Source organism: Podarcis raffonei, chromosome 5 (genome assembly GCF_027172205.1).
Source record: "Podarcis raffonei isolate rPodRaf1 chromosome 5, rPodRaf1.pri, whole genome shotgun sequence".
Classification (NCBI taxonomy): Eukaryota; Metazoa; Chordata; class Lepidosauria; order Squamata; family Lacertidae; genus Podarcis; species Podarcis raffonei.
The window spans coordinates 16,303,659-16,323,368 of NC_070606.1; the positions used below are offsets into that span (position 1 = coordinate 16,303,659).

General features: G+C 43.0%; 1 protein-coding gene across 2 annotated transcripts in view; it reads right to left on the minus strand.

The window, feature by feature from the left end:
- MYOZ1 (myozenin 1) overlaps nt 1–19,710 on the minus strand; it is a 29,142-nt gene that overhangs the window by 8,477 nt on the left and 955 nt on the right. Inside the window, exons 2-3 of one of the 2 annotated variants that reach the window (XM_053388004.1) lie at nt 13,409–13,491; nt 8,102–8,283 (exon numbers count right to left, since the gene is read on the minus strand). In XM_053388004.1, coding sequence (XP_053243979.1) covers nt 8,102–8,283; nt 13,409–13,484 — 258 coding nt within the window. In that variant the 5' untranslated portion in view covers nt 13,485–13,491. The remainder of the gene's footprint in view (nt 1–8,101; nt 8,284–13,408; nt 13,492–19,710) is intronic. The other variant, XM_053388006.1, reaches the window with a different exon arrangement.

Genomic DNA, 19,710 nt, shown 5'->3' on the forward strand with positions numbered 1-19,710 from the left:
TTCCAGGCTGTAAACAGGCTTCCAAGGCCAGCTGTTCGGTCAGCTAAATATAGGAGAGAAGAAGTGAAAACCCCACAAGGCTGAGTGTAGAATTATCTAACACTCCACTCCATGTATTCAGCTGCAGTCGCCAGGGCTTCACGGCAGGTCATCCAATCTGCAGTCTGGGCACAGAGCCATCAAGCAAACTAAACTGACAGAGCTCTGGGGAATCTCCCTCCCTTGCCTATATAAATTTTCCATTTTAAGAACAAGGAGAATGAATTCCCTCTGAATGTTAGGAAATATGGGATTGGGGGTTGAGAGGGGGAGAGAGGAAGGGAATCTGAGTCATGGAAGGTTTCATCTCTGATGTTGCCTGGAGCTGGAGGCTGTGGCTGGTAGGGCTGTCTGTTCCCGTACTAAACAGGGAAGCACGGAGCGGCACAAATGCGAACTGAAATCCGCAACTGGTTTCTGAGTTCAGGAGGCCAGACTGCTTGAAGGGTGAGCATGTGACGATGATGCCTACGTCTGCAGGTGGGCAATTCCTCAACACAGCTTCACACTAAACTCCAGCCGCCAACAACCATCTGGGCTGCTTCCCTCCCTCGCATCTATTTCCCCTTCTGCCAGGCTAAAGTCCCTGTGAGCGCTTACCAAAATTGTGGGCGCCCCAGCCTTGTTTTTATCCAGCAAAGGTAAAGGTAAAGGGACCCCTGACCATTAGGTCCAGTCGTGACCGACTCTGGGGTTGCGGCGCTCATCTCGCTTTAGTGGCCGAGGGAGCCGGCATACAGCTTCCGGGTCATGGGGCCAGCATGACTGAGCCACTTCTGGTGAACCAGAGCAGCGCACGAAACACCGTTTACCTTCCTGCAGGAGTGGTACCTATTTATCTACTTGCACTTTAACGTGCTTTTGAACTGCTAGGTTGGCAGGAGTAGGGACCGAGCAACGGGAGCTCACCCTGTTGCGGGGATTTGAATCTCCGACCTTCTGATCGGCAAACCCTAGGCTCTGTGGTTTAACCCACAGCGCCACCCGCGTCCCATTATCCAGCAAAAGGAGCTAGCAAAAAGCACCCACTCTTAACAAAGCCACAATTGATCCTCTGAAATGCCGAGCTGTTCTAAGAATGGCTACGCCCACAATTTGAAACAATCTCATGCACGTAATCTGCATATTTAGTGGTATTTAGTGGTGCTTGCAGTACAAAATAAAAAGTGCACCTGCAGTGAAATGCATCCAGTGCATTTCAGTTACTGAGATCCAATCATGCACCACCTGGATTTTCTACAGACAGCTCAAAAGTTTGGTGGTTGCCTTCAGCAAGGAGAATGGAAAGCCGGACTGAGCAGGGGATGTGGGTAGATGAGAGTGAAGAAGATGAAATCCCTGGGCACTGATCTAACTTAGCTGCACAATAACATCAATACTGTAGCCTCTGTCTAGCCCAATCACAAAAACGTCCCATACACAACAATCCTAATTCCTAGGCACATAGTAAAGAAACTCTTTTTAGCACATATTCCTACCAAAAGAGGGCACAGAGCAGCATCAGTCAGCATGGCCAGTGGTCAAGGAGGATGGAAGGTGAAGTCTATTTGAAGGGTGACAAGTTTACCAGCCTTGTCACAAGAAGATCAAGATATACGGAAGGATGGAGGTGATCAAACAAATGGAGATGCCCACATAATTCTGCTCCTAAGTCATTGGGTATATCATATGGTAGATGGAGGTCTCATTCAGTGAGATATACTGTATATGGCTTGGTAAACAACTTCCTTAATTTTGTTCTCTGCATCTTTGTACGGATGCAGTCCTGTTCACCCTTGAAACAGTTGTTTAATTTCTGGCCTGTGTGATATTTAAAAGAACATATTCTTTGTTTGCACACCCTCCAGCATTTCTCCAATGAAAATAGTGATGGTTGATTCAATAATAGTTGTTTTTTTTTATTATTATTATTATTATTATTATTATTATTATTATTATTATTACCTCTGCCGCCCATCAGGCTGCCCCAGCCACTCTGGGGGGGGGACTTCCAACAGATATAAAAACATAATGAATAATTAAACATTAAAAAAATCGTACTTCCTTATACAGGGTTGCCTTCAGATGTCTTCATACCCTCCAACATTTCTCTGATTAAAATAGGGACATCCTAAGGGAAAGCGGGACATTCCGGGATCATATCAGAAACTGGCTTCTGTAAATCCAGGACTGCCCCTGGAAAATAGGGACACTTGGAGGGTCTACAAACTACTATGTTAGTAGGATAGTCTGAGAGCTGGTGACTGCCCCAGAGTTTCATAATTGAGCAGGGATTTAAACGTGGGTCTTCCTGCTCGAAATCTGACACGCTTATCTGGTACACTAAACTGGAACATTCCCTTCTACTGGGGCCTTCCTACAGCTGCGTACACACACACACCCCATCCATTCGAAGCACGCCCCAGAAAGAATCCTGGGAACTGTAGTTTGTTAAGCAACGTGTTGTGCTTTAAATAGCTAGTGTGGATGTGACCCAAGAGCTGCTGTTCAGGAAAAAACCAAGTGTTCTGGGGACAGATGTGCTCCACCTGAGTACAATTAGGAAGGGAATCTTTGGATTTCGAAAAGGCCTAGCGAAGAAGGGTTAACAAAACCAAACACCAGGCTTGGTGGAAGGGAGAGACAAAAGTCCAAAGCGGAGTCTTCTCTGTGCTTTAGGCAAAGTCTGCAAAATCATGAGCGAACGATGCCAATCAGAAAACAGCCAAAGGGAAAAAGGGGTATTGATGCATCAGGTTGTTTTAGATGTTTGTACATAGAAAAATGCATTTATTATGAAAAATGATTGGGAGAGACTGGGGACACCAGCAGGATTATGACCTATATTGGCATTATGAAGACATATGGGGTGAGACATATGAATGTGTGTTGTCTGCAATAGCTATAGGTATGTTTTGTTCAGAGGCAACAGAAAAGGGATAAAATGATGGGCTGTTCACCAAGATATCCACTGAAGGACCAATTGATCATGGATACAACAGCTGTTGCGAGACTTATCTTGCACAAATTTATATAATAATAATTAAAGTCACCCAAACTAGTGGCTATTCACTACATCTTGGGACAATGGATCGCATACATTGATTGTGGAAAGAAGTCCTTATTTTTGTCTTTCCTGAATTTACACCCTGCCGACTAACACTCCTAGCCATCGTGTCAGGGCTCCCGCCACATTTTGGAACCTAGAGTTCCAGGTTTGCCCACCCACTCAAAGCGAGTTATGGGGAGAGTGATGCAGGTGCAGACAATGTGCTGGTTCCCAAGGCTCCCCCTTGCATGTTTATTTAAACCTAATATGAAGTGGCTCTTGAGTTCTAGCATTGTGTGAGGGCAAGGGAAAATGTTACCTATTTCTTCTTTCCACACTGTTCATCATCTTACACAGAGCTCTCATTCCCCCAACAATCCAATAACACCTGGTTCTAGTTCTGGAACAGACAGGTGAACAGAAACCCTATTTAAAGTGTTCTTTCTTTGAAAGCCAAAAAGTCAGTTCTTAGGGTTAATACCGGCAGTGCAATTGGTGACCCCATTAATAAATATCTGGGTATAATAATAAGAGATACTGATGAATCTTAAAAGGTTCTCCCCTTCATAATATCTTGAATACAGGCAAATGGTATGGAAATGAGCAAATGAGTACTTCCACCCACAGAACATGAAACCAAGGGGAGAAATGTATGCAACGCATACACACAAAACAATATATGTGCAAAACTATATTTCTGCAAGCTTGGGAGGCTGGTGAATGATGGAATAGTAGAGATGAGATATATCTAGTGAAGAAGAGAAGTGAGAAGGTAGATGTGTGCACATTCTATTTACACACACACACACACACACACACACACACACACACACACAAAGGTAGAAGAGATGGGGAGGGCAACGGTTTGGTGGGGGCATTAGAAAAATGTTTGTGGGACACAGGACCGAGTGTGGTGCAGCTCATGTAAAAAGTATCTGCTTCAGACATCAGGAAAGGGCATTTTCATACATTTCACTTTTGTTTTTGTTGTTACTTTCAATGCCATTTTAATATAGGACCAAAATAACCCCAAGGCACAGGAGCTGCATGTCTACTGCACACTAAAGGCTGGCATGCTGATGTCCTTTGGACATTTGCCCAAAGTGGCTTGAGTTGGTCACCAAATAGCCTGGCTAGCCCAGAGGGCACCTTCAAGTTTGGTGCAGGCCAAGCCTTCTGTTTCAACGAGACAGAGAACTCCACTTGTGTGCCCTTCAGCTGCCTCACATGGAAGTCCCAACAGTGGCAACTTTCCTGATGCCGCAAGGCACTTTGGCTGTCTTTAGTTCCAGCATTTCTATATGTGCTTCAGGAGAACTAGGCAATGAAAAACGATCCACCTCAGGGAGATGGAACTGCTAGGCATCTCAAGGTCCTGACGTCACTGGGGGAGGAGGCCTGCTGAGTTGGGGAGATGCCACGAAGCTCTTTTCAGTGTGCCCTAAAGGGAATGATTGAGACCACCATGTGTGTTTCTATTTCCACCTCCCTGATGAAGAGCTTCCCAAACTGCTTACAGTCTATGTTATTAACAACACGTCTGGAGTTACAGTCACTCGCCTTCAGTCACTGTCCTCAGCCCTTGTAGAAAGGAGCCTTTAGTTTGAAACGGGGGAAGTTAAGACCTCTCCAAATCCATGTTGCGTTGTACATGGAAGCTGAAATCCTCTGTAATTAGTCAGTTGTTATACGGGAGTCAAACGCCTTTCCTCAAATAGCCTGTCAGATTGTTTGGGAACTACATTTCCCCAGTACTCAAACCACTATTCACAGTTGCTGGCAAAGTAATGAAAACCCCAATATATCCATGACAAGCAATGAATGCTGTAAGGATCTGGTTTTTTTTGCATGTCACGGGTCGCTAACGGCTGGAATCTGCGATACTGCTGATGATGAGCAACCCTGCGCTTACCTGTGCAGGTAATATTTCTATAAAAAGTTAAAATAATACCTGTGAGGTGTTTCGTTGCAATTCTGTACATGTTTATTTAGAAGTAAATCTCCCTATGCCCATTGGGACAGAATTGCTGCCTGTATCTCCTATGTCAGGAGTGAGAGGCTACCTAAGATTCTGAACCCTGAACCCTTCCCCACACCCTCCAAGTGTCCCTGTTTTCCAGGGACAGTCTTTACAGAAGCTGCCCTGGTTTCTGATTTGATCCCGGAAAGTCCTGCTTTTCCTTAGAATGTTCCTATTTTCATTGGAGAAATATTGGAAAGCTATGGTAGGACATCTCTATTTTCATTGGAGAAATGTGGGAGGGTATGGAGTTATGTGACCCCTGAACCAAGGAGATAAGTACAGATAAGATAAGGAGATAAATACAGCCTTTAGAAGACATCTGAAGGCAGCCCTGTATTGTGAAGTTTTTTAATCTGATGTTTTATTATGTTTTTATATAAGTTGAAAGCCACCCAGAGTGGCTGGGGCAACCCAGCGGGGTATTATTATTATTATTATTATTATTATTATTATTATATAGAATGTACCTATTTTTATTGGAGAAATGTTGGAGGGTATGCACCCCAACATTGCTAAAAACAACAGCCATTGAAAATAAAGCCAATCAGTGATCATGTCTGCGACCTACATGCACCGCTAATGGTGTCTGCATGGTGTTGGGGATCCTGAATTAGGAACTCCAGCCTCTGGCACTGTCCTGGACCCATAAGTCCTGTGGGAGTCTAGGGGCGGTCTGCAGCATATCGTGGGTTGCCAGCATCCGGGGCCTTGCTGGTGTGGAGGGGGGATGGGAGGGAAGGAAATGGACAGGGTATGCATGTGCATTTAACTGCCTAACAGCATCTGTGTTACCCAGGAGATAAGAGATCTGTTGTCTGGAAAGGCCACTTCCTGGTTCGCATGGAGAAGCTGTTTACAACAGAGTCCAGCGACGGAAGCGCACAGCTGTTTTGAGGCAGCACCGCGTGCTGACATTTTGCGCCCCTAACAATGTTGCACACAAGGCAATTGCCCCTGTGCCTCTGCACACTACACCACTGACCTGTTTTTGGACATGCAATTATGTGCAATTATTGGACCACACATAGCTTGAAAAAGCTGCCCTTGTCCAAGGCCCAGTACTTAGATATGGAGGAAAGACTAGGACCTTCTTTGCTTGCCACGTGGAAGTCAGTGGCCTGAGAAGAAGCAGTGAAGCTCTGCCTCTGCCTGCCACTATCTCTTGCTTCTTTAGTTTGACTGCAAAACTTAGGGAGGGTCTAGGAAATATAATGAGATACCACACTATGCAGAACAGGGCAACATGTGAATCCAGGACATGCTTTGGATTTCCCCCTGGCATGCAGCCCCTGGAAGGCTCCCCACGAGGAATGACAGCCCTTTGGGTTGAAAAACAGACCCCAGGTCTATTAAACTATTTCAGCTATATTTAAAGTGGTAGGAAGGGTCATTTGCTTCATTATAACCTATGTGCTTCTCTTTGTACGCTTCGAAAAGCAACTTCGAACACAGTGAGTCAAATTCAAGAATAAAAGCAATATTTTATAGCATCACGTATATTAACAATGTATAATAAAATATATATGTATGATGTAAATTTTTCCTCTTATTGTTCTTAAGTGATGTGGCTTATAATAATAATAATAATTTATTATTTATACCCCGCCCATCTGGCTGGGCCTCCCCAGCCACTCTGGGTGGCTTCCATAGAAACCAAAAATACATTAAAATATCACATGTTAAAAACTTCCCTGAACAGGGCTGCCTTAAGATGTCTTCTGAATGTCAGGTAGTTGTTTATCGCTTTGACATCTGATGGGAGGGCGTTCCACAGGGAAGGCGCCACTACCAAGAAGGCCCTCTGCCTGGTTCCCTGTAGCTTTGCTTCTCGCAATGAGGGAACCGCCAGAAGGCCCTCGGCGCTGGACCTCAGCGTCCGGGCAGAATGATGGGGGTGGAGACGCTCCTTCAGGTATACTGGACCGAGGCCGTTTAGGGCTTTAAAGGTCAGCACCAACACTTTGAATTGTGCTCGGAAACGTACTGGCTTTCTTGCTTCTGGATGGTAATCATCCTCTGCAGTTGCAGTGCCAGCCCTAACATTTGGCAGAGTGGGGCAACTAATTTTGAGAGTCAGCAAATTGTTCCTGTTGTTGTATTTCTACTCCCAAGGAGAAACACTCGCAGGATTTTCTGCCTCAGATGCTAAAATAACTTGCCTAGCCTTAGGCTCTATGCACCTTGCCTGAGAGCAAGGGGAATCATTTGTAGTTCAGCTACAGGCAGCAATCTGGGTCTGTTCTTAGCAGGGGCAGGGCAGCAGGTAGATTATATTTGCTTTTGCACTGTTTTAGACTCCCATGTGGGAACACAGTTGTCAGATCTCTATGCACAATTTGTATATTTATAAACAAACATATATCACCAAAAAAATGCCACACATCTCCAGAACTTTCTCCTCACAAGGAAATAGCTCCTGTAGCGACTGCCACTAGAACTTCAAACAATTTGCAGAAGTGGGTGAAATAATATTATTGGAACATTAATGTACAAGGGAGATAGTATGGTGACCTGCTTTTCTGCCTCATCCTCTAGACAAGAGGTCCTTGTTCCATTTTATCCTCAAAAGATCAGGTACCGTAGGCTAGGATGAGAGGGACAGACCAGCTTGAGTCTGTTCAAATGAGCTTAACAGCAGGAATTTGAATGTCTTATATCTCAATCCAACCTGCTAACCCAAAACCACTCTGGTGAGCTGTGGGCCTCATCTTGCTTCCCAAATGATTTCAAATGCCCCCTCCCGAATATATCCAACCATTCAGCAACAGTGCTGCCAAAAAAAGAGAGTTATTATTAACTACTATGCATTTGTATGGAGGTATACACCTAATTTGAAGATCAGTATTTGTATTAGGGCCAGCTTTTATATAGGCACAAAAACAAACTTCACCAGGAACCACAGCCGGTCCTGCCTTTGGGCGCTTTTGACAGCGTGCAACCATCTAGGTATCCTTTTGATCACCATGGACAAATGCAATTGACCACACATTTCTATACTTTCCTATACTTACCACAGAATTGTCGGTGAACACATCTGGGTTGTTCTCATATATGAATTTCTCTACCCTTAGCTGACGAAGTTTGAACATCTTGGATCCCTTGTTGGTGAGGAGAGAGAGTTCTTCTAGCATCACATCCCTGGGGATGCTGATCTTCTTCCCCAGGTTCAGCTTGGACCCTTCTTGTGGCATGACTGAAGGTGTACAACAAGGACAACGTTACAACTACAAGAAACCTACATTTTGACCTCTTTCTTCATTCCTCCAAACCAGTGCAACCAGAGCAGTTAAAAAACAAAAAGCCTATAAAGTATAACTGGTGGAGCTGGCCTTCTCTGAAAGGAAATTATGGGCCCTTGATAATTTAATAATAGGTAAGAAGAACTTAAATGACCTGGGATTGTAAGAGAGAATCTACATGTGCTGGTGGGGGTAAGCACCCTTCTTTCCTTTCTGTAAATATTGTGTAATTGATTCCATTCCCATTATATTGGCAAAATGTAGGCTTGGGAACACACATTTGCACAGTGCCAAGCAGCTGACCTTTTTCAGAGTGGTGAAGGTTTTATTGCAGCCAAGCCCAAGGGAGCAGCTGATGGAGCTATCAGTGGCCTGTTGTGACAGGTTTTCGATACTTTTTGCAGATAAAAAAATTCGAGTCCACTCTGACTTTGATTTCACCTGTATCACGAGTGTATATGGTATACTGCCCAGTTAGGTTTCAAGCGTTCGCTTCCTGAGGAGACTGCTTGAAGGTTTGCGGCCTACCAACTGCGTTGTTGCCCTAACCTGTGTTGTTTCTAACAGGGTATGATCCCCACAGCCTTTTAAAGAAATCTGCAGTAGGTGGAACCAGAGCCAATGACAGTCAAGATTTAGTCACCTTACTCCTCCTTGTTGAGTTACATAAAGGTGGTACTGAGACTAAGGAGGAGCAGGAAGCAGACAGGCAGTGCCATCCCTTGGAGTGGTTGGAAGAAACAGGTAGCAGCTGGCTGAGGGCAAGACTGATGGAGCAGTGCCCTCATTCACCCAAATGGACCAGCCTCCACAGTGCACAGGTTACATCTAGACTGGGCTACAATTATGCTTTCCAAGTGGAGCTGCTTTTAAAGACAGTTCGGAGAGTGCAGTTGGTTTAAACTCTGGCTCTCCAAATTGCTGAGATGAACAAGGCAGTTATTGATTCTGTACCACAACTATGCTGGTTAACAACGAGCCATTTCAGTGCTGGTTTTAACCTTTCAAAGGTTATTTGAAGGATCTCCTCCACAAATACAAACTTACCTCAGCCATTAAAATCAGCTGCTGAGGCCTTGCTCTCTGACCCATTTTTAGCAAAGATTAGATGAATGGACACAGGGGCAAGGATTTTTCAGGAGCAGCTCTGCTATGGTTGAATCCCCTTCTGTGAGAACTCTCATTGCTTTTAAATAGATTCTGAATAGGTTATTAATGACTTTTTTCCAGACGGAACTCTCCACAACTCAGTTCTGGCACCTGTCAGGTGGGCGCCATTGCCATTATGAGAGAATGAGGGAAGTGTTCATTGTGAGTTTCAACACCTCTTTTTCTAGAAAAATAACACTGATGTCATCTATTTTACAATACTTTTGTGCATGTTTTCTCCTGACTCAAGTATATATTACTATGCAGGTATGTATCTTTTGATTAATTTGATTTCAATTATAGTTTTATTGTTATTTTATTGGTAGCATTGTTATTTTGGTTTGTAGACTACCTTGCAAGTATTATTGCTAAAGGAAATGAGTGAAATAAGTAAATAAATGAAGAAACAAATAGTGGTCTTGAATGGCCACCATCTTGTTACTAATCACCAAAAAGACACACACAAAAAGCTTCAATCTTGCCCTGTAAAAATTCCTACATTATTGACATCAAATTGTGTGTCATTGCAAACAGTTTGTTACTGTACATGTAATGCACACAATGGTACCTTTTCTAGTCATGTTTCTTTCATGTAAGAAGTATGACCAGAAAAGCCACACGTTGCCATATCAAAAGCAATTGTTATGATCTTCCAACGAAGAGGGAAATAACAGACAAGGTTTTGTTATCCGCTATTTCCTCAGCAACTGTGTGCTGTTTTCTCCCTGTGGAAGACCGGGGGGTGCTGGCCATGGTTGTGTTCCAGAAGCAGTGGGGTTGGGGCGCAAGTGGAGGACCACAAGGAGTCAAGACGAGGGATAGACCAAGCCAGGAGAGAGCAGGGAAGCCCAGAGCCAAGGGGATGAGGGACCCTGGCAGGCCCAGAACAGCTGGAGTGACAGGAATACCAAACAGTTGACTGAGGAGAGAGCAAGGGTAGAACCTCTGGATCCAGGCTATCAGAATTAATGGGAGTGTAAGGGACAAAGGACATAAAGGGAATGAGGCTGAGAAAATTTTGCAGGAGGAAGAAGTAGAAATGGAGTGAGATTACCTGAGAGCTAGAGAGGAGGAGGAAGAGCAGCAGCAAAGAAGCCATCGCCAGCCAAGCTTAAGCAATAAGTTTGACGTGGTAGGAAGGGGCTGTGTAATGGGTGGTATTATGTGGAGAGCAGAGATGGCCCCACAATGGAAGAAAGCATCTATACAATGTGACATTTCCTCTGGCTATCCCGGAAGTGACATTTAGAGTCTTAACCATGTTTACTTCTATCTGTCCTGCTTAGCAAGCACCACTGAGTTTTGAACATGTTCAGTTTTTTGTTCTACTCACCCTGCAACTTAACCCATCTTTACACACTACCAGCTATCACAGACAAATGGTTCTTTCTCAGTTAATGGCAATATCACTCAGGTGGCATCAAGCAGGGTTGGCGGTACCTTTGAGAAGCAATAACACTAGCCTACAAACTAAAATTACTTCATGCCAACCTGTCATCTTCAGTTGCTTATTCTATGAAGTGGAGATCTGAACTCTCTTGCCATGTCCGCTTCCACCATTTACAGCAGATATCGGGTGTCAAAAGACAGAGCAAAAGGACTGATCTCTATGGGTCATTGTCAGAACAGATGTTTGACTCAGGCAAGTAAAAATGGGCATAGCATTTGCAGATCTGACAGCAAAATTCTTAGTCTCTCTATCTCTGTTTTTTTTTACTTTTGATAATTTCCATCCTAATCCAAACAGAAATTGGCAGATTATGCTCATTAGAAATTCTAATGTGCGCTAGCCCTGACACCAAGGAAGCCAGCAAAAGCCAATTTTTGGTCTTCGTCATTTTTTAAAAGGAAATATTTTTATTTAATTTTCCCAACTACATACAAACATAAACAAACAAAACAGGCTGTTAACATTTAATTTCTAAGGTAGCAATCCTGGTTGCCTCTCATGGATTCAATTGTTGCTTCCTCAGCAGGAGTCCACCATGAGAACTGTAACAATGGAACCTCTGTGATTTTGTTGATGTTTCCACAGTACAGAGCTGGGATGAGCCCAGTTATACGCCACACAATTGGAGCAACACCATTTTGCTCACGTTGCAGGGTCTGAGCTCTGCATATGTTTGAGGCCCTAAACTTGAAGGCCACCAGGTCCTAAAATTTCTGCCACCGTTAACATCCCTCATGGTTCTTAGGTCACAGCTGTTCATATCCCAACCGCAGCAGTCACTTGCTGTGGCTGCTGTGCTGATAAACTATGTGCACAGCATGCTGGAGGCCATGCGACAAGGTTTCAAGCAATACTGAAGCATTTCAGCCAAGGCGCTGCCATTCATTTACTATACTGAATCAGAGCTTCGTGTGGCTTGCTTGTGCAAGTATATTTATGCACCCCCCCATCAACAAATCAAATAACTAGCGATTCAGAATCAAGCCATGCCTGTTTTCCAGTCAAAGCAAAATAATTAAGCAATTAACTTCTTTCCTGACTTTTTACCACCCTGTCTGTACTGTACCTCTAATGCAGTACAGTGGTACCTCAGGTTACAGACGCTTCAGGTTACAGACTCCACTAACCCAGAAATATTACCTCGGGTTAAGAACTTTGCTTCAGGTTACAGACGCTTCAGGTTACAGACTCCGCTAACCCAGAAATAGTACCTCAGGTTAAGAACTTTGCTTCAGGATGAGAACAGAAATCATGCAGCAGTGGCGTGGCGACAGCGGGAGGCCCCATTAGCTAAAGTGATGTTTCAGGTTAAGAACAGTTTCAGGTTAAGAACGGACCTCCAGAACAAATTAAGTTCTTAACCTGAGGTACCACTGTACGTATTATGACTTTAAACAGTCATGGATGCCCTCAAAGGATCCTGGGGATTGTAGTTTGTTAACAATGCTGAGCATTGTGAGGAGACCACTACTCCCCTTACAGAACTATAGTTCCCAGAGTTCTCGTGAGCTGCAATCCTGAGAGTGGCTTAACACTCAATCCCTCTTCCCAGTGAACTCTGGGAATTGTGGTTCTGTGAGGTAAATAAGGAGTCTCCTTTCAACTCTCAAAACCCTTAAGCAACTACAGTTCCCAGGATTCTTTGTGGCGAGACACGACTGTTTAAAGTGGCATAATACTGTTTTCAATGTGTAGCGCAGGAGGGGCACATATGCCAGTGTCAGGGCCGGATTTTGGTTTTATGAGGCCCTAAACCACTGAAGGTAATGGGGCCCTTTATATGTCCAGCTGTCCTTTGTCAACAACAAATCGTCACTGTTTTTTGTGTTGAATATATGCTATATGGTAATTTATGGACCTAATAGGTATCTAAAGCCATTTGCACATAACAAAATACGTAATTTATCAGAGTTATTGTTGAACTGAATACAATTAAGAAGAAGTATATTAATAGTGAACTTTGTGGGAGAGCCCAAGAGAGTGGGATCCTAAGCTATAGCTTGTTTAGCTTATACATAAATCCAGCACTGGTCAGTGTATATCTAAATAACCTTTGCTGCTGCAGTGCTACTTGAAATCTAAGGACTTAACATCAGTGACAGTGAGAGATTGAAATAAATATCCATATTTTCTCCTCAGCTGGGAAAATATGGGTAGCCATTGTGTCCCTCACTGTGCCATTCTTCTGCTTGTGGGTTCCATCTTGTAAAAGAAAAAGAAAAAACTTGAGACGAACTGCGTGTGACTAAACATCATCACATGCAGTTTGGCTCTTTGGGGTGAGCCGTTTGGCTCTGTAAATGTTCTAGAAAGCAGGAGACTGTTGTGGTCCTTCTACATAAGCCGTAACCTAACCACTCATGACTTCATTTTCATAGAAGCTTCTATGCTTGTTCTCTGTTTGGCACTCCACAGATACTCTAGGGAGGAAGTGCTCAGAGAGGATTTTATGTCTGCGTTCAGGTGCACATATATCTTACCTTCTTGGGTTAGTTCTAAAATGAGTTTAGTAGGCTTTCTCTTCTTATTGGGAGCCGGGGTTCCTGCAAGAGGCATGCTGTTTCTGTACGAGAATAGAATAGTGTAAATGAACTTCTCATTCGTGTTAGGTTAAATACAGAGCTGTTGCCTCTTTCCCGATGGAGTTTTCTTTCGTTTGCTAATCCCTTCCCCCTTCTGGCATATATAGAAAAGGTGTCTACCAACTTCCTCTCTCAAGACAAAAGGGGCCAGTCCACACAGATGCTTCTGGAATCTTTCCTAGCCCTAGCAAACCCTAAGGAACAGTGATGGCACATGACCTGTTTTTCATTCTGGCGGCATATTTTGCAGTTTTGGCCAATTTCAGTAATCTCTTCTGCCAGTTCCTCAACTGTGAGAAGTGAAGTTTCAGGGAACCAGGCAGAGAGCCTTCCCAGTAGTGTCACCTGTCCTGTGGAACGTCCTCCCATCAGATATCAGACAGATAAATAGCTATATGACTTTTGGAAGACATTTGAAGGCAGTTAATGGTTATTATTTTATTGCATTTTTAATATTTTGTTAGGAGTCACCCAGAGTGGCTGGGGCAACCCAGTCAGATGGATGACTAATAATAATAATAATAATAAGCGCCAACAGGAATTTCATGACCTGGTACCCAGCTGCTCGGTATGTTTGAGGTTCATTAAGGTTCTGAGTTCTCTGGTCTACAGACGAGTCACCTCAGTACAGAGAACTATATTTGTTAATTATGATAATATACAGAAGGATGTAGCAAAACAACAATTGAAATTGAGTGATGAATAAGCTATGCGGGAGATTTTATTCAGTAAGATAACTGTGTAGGCTGCAGATTTGGAAACAAATAATTTGATAATGTGGCATGTCCCTGAGCAGGACAGAAAGGACCAGGAAGCCTCTTTATTAATTTCTAGGCTGAAGAAGCTAAGGAAGATTCTCTGCTAACACTGGACCATATAAATGTTCCAGATATATTATTAGAAACCTGTTCAACAATGTTTAATAGAAGTTGATACAACATGCTGTATGGCAGAAACGTAATCTGATGATTAGTTTACATATTATCAGATTACTTAAATCTATTACTTAAAAGCATAGCTTTTTTTTAAAGGTCACATCTACACTGCAACAGAATGACATTAGTTATTCATAGTGCTTTTCTCTGAGGTGTTTTGTTTTGTTTTTAACAATGGGAGTATCTACCGGTATATTGTGCTCATGAAAATGTATGTTGGTAAATGGGCAGATTTGACTTGAGCAAAAAAAATAGTTCTGCCACTAACGATTTCTGGCTGTTTCAGGTATTCCAGAGATGCAGGTTTGTCTGCAATATGTGTCCCCATCTGTTTCTTGCTTAAGTTATCAATGTTCTATTCTTCCTGGTTTCAGTTATCAATAACGATGCAATTTGTAATGTTGTCTTATTTCATTCATTTTTCTCACGTTATTGAACCCATCCCACTTTACACCTTGTTCTCTTTCATAAATGTGATACATCTGATGTAAAAAGAGTAAAAAAAATATTGTACAAAATTCATAATTGTTTTCAAAAACTTTGACAGACTGTTTGCTTCTCAACATGAATTCCAGCCACAAATTCTAGCATGGTTTTGGTTTACGTAATCTTGCATATTTTTTGGGCTGCTATATCCCCCAAAGTGGAAATCCAGACAAAGTTGGGGGTCAAAGTTGTTTAGCTTTCTTTGGGAACACCCTCCCCAAAATGGGGGGGGAGCTTTTCTGGGAATTTTAACAGGTTTTCTTTAAAATTAATAATAATAACCACCCTACTTGCCATATATCCAGGAGATTACTTGTACAACGGGAAGCTAGAAGAGCAGAATTTATTATGGAAAAAAAGATTTTTCATTTTAAAAAGCACCACTACCACGCAGAACACTGTAATCCTGCGATTGCTCGAAGAATCTCACTCACTGTGCTTGGGGGCACAAAACAGCGAATTGCGTGACATTTTGTAAGCGATTTCAAAAAGTGCAAACTCTGTCCACATCCCCAGTCAAAGGCACAGCTGGCAGCTGGTAAGACATATACCCTCCCTACCCTCAAAATACCCTTAGCTGAGGCCAAGACAAATAAAGATGAACATGGGGCAGGATTAGCCCCCTACTGCAACAGTTAAGTGATTTCCATTCTTCCATTGGACTGCCTATGCGTAGCCATATGTGTAGATTACACAAGAGGGAAATGAGTGAAATCTGCTCCTTACAAGTGGAGCTACAAGGGGAAAATATATATTGGGGTGGCAAAGTGCACGGGTGTGTGTATATGTCTAGCATGTTAAATTTATGATTAGGTTGTGCTTAAAAAGGTAAAGGTAAAGGTACCCCTGACCGTTAGGACCAGTCGCGGACGACTCTGGGGTTGCGGTACTCATCTAGCTCTATAGGCCGAGGGAGCTGGCATTCGTCCACAGACAGCTTCTGGGTCATGTGGCCAGCGTGACTAAGCCACTTCTGGTGAACCAGAGCAGAACACGGAAACGCCATTTACCTTCCCGCCAGAGCGGTACCTATTTATCTACTTGCACTTTGACGTGCTTTCGAACTGCTAGGTTGGCAGGAGCTGGGACCGAATAACAGGAGCTCACTCTATCGCGGGGATTCGAACGAGCTGACCTTCCGATCAGCAAGCTCTAGGCTCAGTGGTTTACACTACAGTGCCACCCGCGTCCCGTTAGGTTGTGCTTAGGGGAAAGCAAATGGAAGCAAGGGTGTGGCAAAAGGGACCACCCACTGAAATTTCACCACACACATGACAAGCCACCCACCAGAAAAAAAATGCACCAATAAACTTCCACATTTAGTAGCCCAATGGCAAAGGTCCAGCATATGTCCACAACAACAGCACATAGAGCTTCTTTTGGCTAGGCCTATTCCTCATAATCACCTCACTAACATTTGGGTACCCTATTAAGACTACATTAGTTACGCCTCAGTTTTTGACAGTTGTCAAACTTCTGCGTTGGCATCACAATCCTATATTTCTACTCAAATGTAATTTTGCTTGTTTTCCACTGAAATACTCTTTGCCTGCATTGCTATAGCGGACCCACTCACAGTGACCCCCGACCCAGGCAGCAAAGGCCTAGGCAATGTTTATGTGTAACAAACCGAACAAGAAAACATTCTGGGATTTTAAAACTGGCCACAGCTTTTAGGTAGGCTATGGCTCAGCCATTGGGTACATATCCAATTTCAGCCTCCAGGTGGGTTGCAGATGTTTGAATGGGGTTGTGCCTGAGATTATGGAACTTCCTCAAAACATGGGTCTACATAGGTGGCCCATGCTTGGCTTCTGGACAGAGTTCTCACTAGACCCCTCTAATGGAGTACCCTGCGATCACTCCAGTTTGGATTAGAGGTGATGCACCACTTCACACCAACCCGATATTAGACTAAAGGATTCCACCCAATGCCTTATCTGCCAAAAGTCGAGACTATTTGTTATCAGGAAGGCAAAACCTCCAAAAAGGGTCAATCTTGTTTGCAGGAAATTCCTTCTCGGATCTGAATATGGTCCGAAACTTGGATGCAACTGACCTTTATAGCTGGGCCCTCTGGCCACCTGATGGCCAATTTGAAATCTAGGGGTGGTGGATTATCCCACCATTCTTTGCAGCTGGCAGAGGGAATTCCACAACTGCTGCCCACCCAGAGACTGAGTAAGCGGCCATTTTCTTACACTTGCATTTTACCCATTCTTCTGTAATGGAACCCGAAGTGTCATACATGTGGTTCCCCAGGAGGTTAGACCTGCTTAACTTCAGGAAAGTAGTGGCCTTATAGAATAGACAGAGAAGGTGATCATTTGACCAGGAGTCCCCAGTGAGTTTAATTGTTAAGAGACATTTTTAATCAAATTAGGTTTGACTAATTTGATTGAATAGAACCATAATTTAGATCTACCCCCTTCCCCCCCCCAACTTCAAGGCAGCTATAGGGGGCTGCCAATTTATTCAAGGAAATGGCACTGTGGAATTTTTGTGTGACCTCCAGGGCCTGCTTAGATTTTAGCAATTTGGTCGGGAGTCCCCCCCCCCCCCGCAAAATCTGTTCATGTCCACACCACTCTCTAATTTGCAACTACTTCTTCAAGTGTTTCTGTATCATAATGCCCAGTTCCGTTCTGTTTTAGTTCTAAATTCATTGCTGGCTTGTAATCTCTTTCCTGCACAGAATATTCCTTTGTTAATAGCGGGGGGAAATGTACTTGTTAGAACTACTGGTTTCTTGTTAATCCGTTGATCATCAGAACCTCTGCTTGCCCTACTGCTCCTATTTGGGAACAGGAGGTCTATTTAGAGAAAGCCACCATGGAGGTCCCAAATTTCTTACCGAACAGCCTAAATTTAGCACCCAGGTCATCCCTCTGACATTTCCCTATGCCAACGGTACCCACACTTCTACAGGCCTATTCCTGCTGCTCCCTATATGGCTGCCTAAAGAGACTGGCCAACTTCATACCTGGGCAAACAACTCTTCTTGTGATCCTCCCAGCCATCACACTCCTTCCTATATTTTTCACATCCTTTCAGAAATTGTGTCTCATCTCCCATGAAGCAAGCAGCCACCATATTAGCCAAAGGTTTTGTGCAGGGGTTCCTCCATTAAAGTAAGCAAATCACTGCCCCCAAATCATGAGCATCACAAGCATTCGCTGGAAATTTAAATTTTCTTATATGTTTCCCAGAATCTCACCAATCAGTGTTCTCTGGTTTCTTTAGCAGCCGCTCTGGTCTTTGAATACTGCATTTTGCCTTTGAGAACCTCAACATTTTTGAAAGACTGTGTAGAAATGGATCTATTTACGTATGTGCCACATTCCCAAAAGGTAGGCATAGGTTCAATTCAGTTTACAAACAAAGGTGAATCTGCCTAATTCACATTTTACGAAACAATATGTGAACAGAAATGCAACTGTTCAAAATTCACACGTCTCTGAATTTTGCAGTGCAGTTCGCCAGCCAAGCAATGTGTACAAAAGTGCACATACTGAGATAAAATATGTATGAAAATAGAAAAATAACATTCAAAAATGCATTATTTTTGGAGAAATAGAACTATTAGAGAAAATAAAATGCTTCGCAAAAATGCGTTAGGCAAAAATTGCATACAAAAATGTGTATACGAGGAGAAATTTGCACTAAAATGCTGATGAATGTTCATGAGATTTTTTAAAAAATTGAAACTGATGTGGAAATGTCGAGAACTGTGCTCAGATTGGAAAAATGAGAAACTGACATAAACCAAAATGGAATTATTCACCCATTCCTAGTCATAATCGATCAATGCAATAAAATGATAATTAATCTGCCGTTGTATTTTGTTGTACACTTCAAAGGTTGAATATAGATATAGGACAATCTCTTGAAACTTAGAAAGTTATTTTCTCAAAAAACCGATTGCATAGGAAAACCCCTTCCATTACTTTTGTTTTTGCTAATGCAGAAGTTATTAACACCAGTAGGAACAAAAGCACAGGGATATTATTTCACCACACAATCCTAATTCACCCTTTTGTCTTCCAGTTTTTCCCTTGGCAAGATGAGGAATGTCTGAGACAAGGAATTCAACAGATGAATTTGTTACATTCATTTGCTATCCATCATTAAAATTAAGGTTATGGAAGTGGTTAAAAATAAAACAAGACCACCTTTGGACTTCCAGTTTTGCTTCTACAATTATGTGGGAGAGTTCTGGCAATTGCACCCCAAACTCTCAGCCATGACAAAATAGGTAGGACTTCTTTGACAGATGGCATAACTGGTAGAATCTAGCTGTCCAGGGAGCTGATTGCACCTTCTATTTAAAGCAGAAGAAGAAATCAGCTAGCTGGACATCTAAATTCTGCTGTTTCTGCCATCTGTTCTCCAGTCTCTGATTAAAAGTACAGAATTGCAGGCATTAAACTGAGAGGATTTGTGAAATGTATCCATTGCAAGCAAGGTTTTTCATTCATTATTCTTAGATTTCAAGGGCAAAGGACAGCATTACTCTTGTCTCAAAAGACAAAACACATTTCACCCTCATTTGAGCCCAAGAGCTCAGGCTGGGCTAGAGCTCCTTCATCTTAAAACTGTTTTTACTGTGTATTTTTTTTATTCCATTTTGAACAGTTTGAGGTGAGAAGTGAAGGCTGATTGTTGCTGTGTAGCACCTTGGCCAGAGCAAATGAGAACCCTACAGGTCAACAAAATGTCTTCTGGAATGGAGTTATTTACTGATTTCCACACTCTTCTTTCTAACTGGGATCCATCCAA